This window comes from Phytophthora sojae (assembly GCF_000149755.1).
Source record: "Phytophthora sojae unplaced genomic scaffold PHYSOscaffold_18, whole genome shotgun sequence".
Lineage (NCBI taxonomy): Eukaryota > Oomycota > Peronosporomycetes > Peronosporales > Peronosporaceae > Phytophthora > Phytophthora sojae.
In genome coordinates, this window is record NW_009258132.1 from 572,762 (window position 1) to 578,287 (window position 5,526).

Genomic DNA, 5,526 nt, shown 5'->3' on the forward strand with positions numbered 1-5,526 from the left:
ATTGTGTTCGGAAAGAACAGTGATGGGAACTCGTCAGCGGGGAAATCTACTGATGAAATTGGTAGGGATCCGAAACCGCTGGGTTCCACGGATGTCCGTGATACCATTCGCATCTACATGAATGTGCGCGGTAGAACGCGTGACGGCAAGTTCATCTATGCCACGACAATGAAAGACAATCTTAAGCCCAAGAAGAAAGGCAACGCCTCTGAGGTGAAGGAGGAGAGTCAGACGATCGGGAGTCAGGCGAAGAAGCGGGCGAAGATCGAGAGCAATCCTGGCGTCTCAAGTGTGTCGAGTGTCTCGGAGGAGGATCCTGTTTTCACGATCTGCCTCCGTTTGCTCAACAGGGTCACCTACCCGTTCCTGAGCGAGGACGTGGCTTCCATTCTATCAAACATGGTGGAGTCTCAGTATGACCCGCTGGGGCTTGTGGAGGGCGACCTGGACTATCGCGATGAAGATGAAAAACGAAACAAGAACGTTAGTTCGTATGCAAAGTTGTCGCTTACCGCGACGCGCGACAAGTTGTTGCAGAACGCCCGTAAAGCACTAGCGTACGCGCCGGGTGACAAGGAAGAAGAGTGACGCTGAGAGTGACGTTGGTGGCAGTGGTGAGGGCCACTAGGCGATCAAGGTGGCGAGACGGAAACATCCAAGAAACGAGCACGTGAAAACCAAGAGGGTGAAGAAGCCGTCCCACTAAACGCGCCAAGTGATCCAACAAGACGCCCAAGCCCACACGGAGGCAGTAACAGTACGTGCCTGGTGCCTGCAGCAACTACCGGTAGTTTTAACTACCAACAATTTGTTTTACTTGAGAGTACGCAGCCACCTCCAGTACGCTTCACCTTGCAGTCTTACGGAAGTAGCACGTCTTTTGCTGTCTACGTCGTCTTTACTGCTCTACCTACTCGTCCTGCAGGAACGGGTATTATAGTCCGTGTACCCGCGCGCGTCGCCGAGGTAGAACGTGTCCGTGTCGTAGTCGTTCACGGGCTTGTTGAGTTGGAAGCGCCGCACCAGGTCCGGGTTCGAGATGAAGTGGCGGCCGATGGCCACGGCGTCGGCCGCGCCCTCCTCCACGATCTGCACGGCCGACTGCCGGTCGAAGCCCGACGCGGCGAGGAGCACGCCCTTGTACGTCTCGCGGAACTGCCGCGCCGAGCCCTTCTCGGGTGCCAGCGGGTCACGCACGTGGTAGCCACGCGGCTCGATCAGGTGCGCGTAGGCCAGGTCGTAGTTGTTGAGCCTGTTCAGCACGTACGTGTAGGTGGCGACGGGGTCCGAGTCCTTGTCGCCGAAGCTGCCGCCGAACGGGGACAGTCGGATGCCCACCTTGGACGAGTCCAGACTCTCGAGGATGGCCTCCAGTGCCTCGAACAGGAAGCGCGCGCGGTTCTCGACGCTGCCGCCGTACTGGTCGGCGCGGTCGTTGATGCCGTCGTGCAGGAACTGCTCCAGCAAGTAGCCGTTGGCGGCGTGCAGCTCGACGCCGTCGAAGCCCGCTTTGAGGGCGTTCTCCGCGGCCGTGCGGTAGTCCGACAACTGCAGGACCATCTTGCCGTGCACGGCCTTGGTCACGTGGCGCCAAGCCTCGATCTGCTGGGGCGCGAAGATGTCAGGGGAGCCCCAGTATCCGCGGCCCGTGGGCGTGATGTTGGTGGCCTCGGCGATGATGAGGTCGCCGGGCGTCGCGCGCTGCTTGTAGTACTCGACAACTGCAGGATTTCTCGACGTTTTCCTACTGCGTTTTTGACGCAATACGAACGATGTGAAAGTAGAGTATCGCGGCGATATATACGTTATGGACACCAGGGCCTCAGAGTTTTAGTTATTCACACTATTAGAACGCCTAGGCGTTGTATTCGGATAGACCGCCTAGTAGGCGTTCTATTTTATTTCAATGCCTGGGCGTCTGGTACGGGGTAAGACGGTAGCAGGCATGCCCCCATTCTCGCCACCGCCGCCATGATACTACTGCCACTTTGCTGACTGTGTACTGCTGTGCTGCTTTGCAGGTGGACATATCCAGCGAGTTGGACTCCGACACTTTGGCTGCGTTCGTCGACGAGAGCCGATCAGCCATTGGCGAAGAGAAATCTTCCTATGATGAATTATCTGAAACAATTTGTCGACCCCAGCAACCTCCGGGGCTCCCAAAAAAACGATAGATAGCTTAACCCTATCGTTACCAGAATGATACATCAAGTATCTTTTTAATGGTGATGTAGTAGCAAGATAACTGAAACAGCAATTTTCTGAGCCACGGCAGTTTCCTCGCCGTTTATGACCAATCATACAGCTAAGAGGGATAGGTAAACCCCACGCTATTGTGTCTTCTGTAGTATATCTATCAACACTATTGTGTCCCCAGGGGCACGGATGCGATCGTCGAGCACAACGCCAGCGGCAGCCGCACACAGGTCGCCGCCGGAAGTAGCGGCAGCAGTGCCGCCAGCGACATCGGCAGCAGGGTCTCGGACACGATGGAGGTGACCGTGGCCTTGGAGGACGCGGTCAGGGGCGTCTCCGCCGACATGGACACGGACACGGACGCGATGGTGGCGGGGGACTCGGGCAGCAAGCATAACGGCGGTCGCAGCGCCGTGTGTGCGCCGGCAACATCATGACCACGGACGCTTGGGCGTGACCGTTGTCGTGCTGGAGGTGGTCGTGGGTGCCTCCACCGGCACGGAGGTTGGCAAGGATGTGACCGGTGACCAGACAGCGTGCGTAAATGCATCGACAGTGCGGAAGGAGACCGTTGTAGAGGTGCCAGCAGTACCGTCAGCGGCATCAACAGCATGACGTCCTTTGTAGAGATCGTGTCCGTACGGGAGGAGATCGGAGGCAACTTCGTCAGCATGGAGTCGGACGCAATGGTAGCGGGCGACTCGGGCAGCGAGGGTAGCGGCCGTGGCAGCGCCGTCAGCAGCATGACCTCAGATGTGGTGGTGGCGAACGTGGCCGTGCTGGATGTGGTCTGAGGCGTCTTCGCTGACATATACACAGTTGGGAGTTATTGTTCGGCTTGGAGGCGCGTGGAATTTCTAATAGCATCCTGTCGGATTATACGCAGTGGAGTGTGGTTAGCTTGCCGCTATGGTGCACCAGTGGTAAAGCAGTATGTTGTCAGCCACGAGCTAAATCCGCATTTACGGCATCAAGACTAGCGGGGGCAGATGGAATAGGTGTGACTTAGTGCAGTGAAGTATAAATGGTTAGTTGACTTTGACTATCTTGAAAAAATGATGTGAGGTTACGCCTTGGTGGCTGCGTTAGCCTCCTTTTGGTCTTGGCGGGCCTTCAGAAATGGACGGTTAGCTACATAAATTGGAGAGGTTCGTCGCAAGTTGCCGTCGACAGTGTACACTTGCTTCGGCAAGTAAAACAAATGGTATTTCTGCCAGCAAGTCCAAGTTTGCTGTTGGCACAGATGCTGCTTCGTAGGGCCAACAGGGTATGTGCGCTTGCACAACGCAACTCGATGGGTCTCGCAGTAGTCGGTTTTCTCGGTAGGATCTCTGCCCTCGAACTTGCACACAGTGCATTTCCGCATTGAGCGACTCCTTCCCTGAAGCACCTCCGAGGACGCTCTTGCAACACACGTTTGTGCGTGATCGCCCGAAGACTCGGATACATCTGTCGACGCCGCGGTTTGGGTCGTCATCGGCATTGTTGTCGTTGTCGGCTTCGCAGCATACACCATTCCATGTTCCCTATCCAGAGATTTCTTCCAGTCCCCATTGAACAGTTCTCGAACCAGTGATGCCACAAATGCGCGATGACTATCGCGGGCTCTTGACCTCGTTTGGGCTGTACCTCCCGTCGAACGAGACTCCTCGCTCTCACCACGCGCCAAACTATCGCAAATGTAGGCATTGCACCTGGCTATATCAAGCATGACCATCGCTAGTTTTTTATGCCACTTCTGAAATGAGTGGCCATCGGCTAGAGAAAATCGTGCACGCAGTTGGTCGAGCCGATCAACACCTTGCATCGCTGAATTATACTCGTCGACGCAAGTAGGAGCAGTGAAAGCCACACCCGATTCATTTATACGACGATGCACAGTTGATGTGGTCGAAGCATCGGCATTAGACACGACATTGACAATTGAGCCATCCACCCAACTAGCTGCGACAATATGCTTCTCTAAGCATACACCTTGCTTCATGTAGCCTCGCGGCTTCGCGTCCTCCTTACGAATCATCGTAAAATGAGGGAAATGCTTGCTAGATGTGCGTACAGTGCCACGACCATAGAGACCAATCGATCGTAAAGTCTTCAACAGCAAACAGGAAGTGTAGAAGTTGTCTGTGTTTACAATGCGACTGGATCCTTTCAAAGATGAAGTAACCGCCATGACGTGAGAGCGGATTTCAGACGACTTCGCGGTTAGATCAGCGAATTTCTGCACTTCTGAGCGTGGAATTACACCGTCCAGCCGATCATCAAGTTCACTGGAGCAGTGCAACTTGAAACTCACCGCGTACCACGAGGTAGAACAGCAACACACGTATAACTTGAAATGATACTTTCCGGTGGGTTTTTGTGGGTTGAAGACTATAATGTGGCGGGCGTACTGGGATCGGCAGGCAATTGTGGCCTCATCAACAGCCACGTTTCGACCGACTTCGACATGGCGCAGGCACCGCGATTTCAGAATGCTCATGAGTGGTCGTATTCTAGCTACAGGACCGCGCTTGATGTCGGAGGTAGACACCTTGGAACGAAAACTCAAATTCTTACGGATGTACAGGAATCTTCGCCATGTCATAATTGACTTCAAACTAGTAGTACGCGCTCCAGGAAAAAATAGTTGCTTCCTCGTCGTCCACCCAGTAATTTCTCATCTCACCCTTGTCGAACAGAGTCATGTACCAGAGGATCCCATCCGGATGTGTAAATAGCCCTGACGGTTGGCCAAGCGATGCTGTGGGTGAAAATGTCATTGATGCTATCTCTTCGACTTCACCAGAGCACAAAGGGCGCTGCAATTCTTTCCGCCCGCGAAACGCAAACCACTCACGATAACCACGCTCGTCCATCTCCTCAAATTCATCTGTCAGTGCAGGAATGTTTGATAGTTTGGGGACCATGTTGCACAGGGACGTCCAAGACTCTCCAAATTGAAGTTTGTCTTTTTTCCATGTTGGCAAACTGGCGGATACCACGGGTGATGATGGCTTCGGAAACGTGGTGAACGTGATCTTTTATTTGAAAAGCAGTACACGTCCATTGAACCTGAAATTTGTCGTGAGGAACGCTAACATTGTCAGCATTTTTTTCGCTTGCCAGGCTGTAGCGAGTCACCACACCAATCAAAAATGCTGCGCCAACGTCGCGTTACAAACTGAGCGGCATCCACTCCTCATCAGCCGGTGAACATGCTACGCTAGCATCAACAAATCTTTCGGCAGCCGCATGTGCTCGGCGAATCAACTCTTCTTTCATTGCCACAGCCTTGGGTTTGCTGGCCTTGGTAGGTGCCTTCTTGCTTTTCGTTTTCCGTTGCGCACC

General features: G+C 54.1%; 3 protein-coding genes across 3 annotated transcripts; 2 read left to right on the forward strand and 1 right to left on the reverse strand.

The window, feature by feature from the left end:
• Positions 1-117: 117 nt before the first annotated feature.
• PHYSODRAFT_342624 (hypothetical protein) lies at positions 118-588 on the forward strand (the record flags this gene model as incomplete). Its single annotated transcript, XM_009541102.1, has 1 exon — positions 118-588. The coding sequence occupies one exon, from the start codon at positions 118-120 to the stop codon at positions 586-588; it is 471 nt and encodes a 156-aa protein (XP_009539397.1).
• A 318-nt stretch (positions 589-906) lies between these two features.
• Positions 907-1,716, reverse strand: PHYSODRAFT_534603 (hypothetical protein; the record flags this gene model as incomplete). Its single annotated transcript, XM_009541103.1, has 1 exon — positions 907-1,716. A coding segment is annotated over one exon (810 nt), but the record flags the coding sequence as incomplete, so codon positions are not given.
• A 573-nt stretch (positions 1,717-2,289) lies between these two features.
• Positions 2,290-2,990, forward strand: PHYSODRAFT_342626 (hypothetical protein; the record flags this gene model as incomplete). The annotated part of the gene is made up of 4 exons (XM_009541104.1): positions 2,290-2,318; positions 2,378-2,609; positions 2,671-2,732; positions 2,774-2,990. 4 exons carry the CDS (start codon positions 2,290-2,292, stop codon positions 2,988-2,990), a joined length of 540 nt encoding a protein of 179 aa, XP_009539399.1.
• Positions 2,991-5,526: the final 2,536 nt, after the last annotated feature.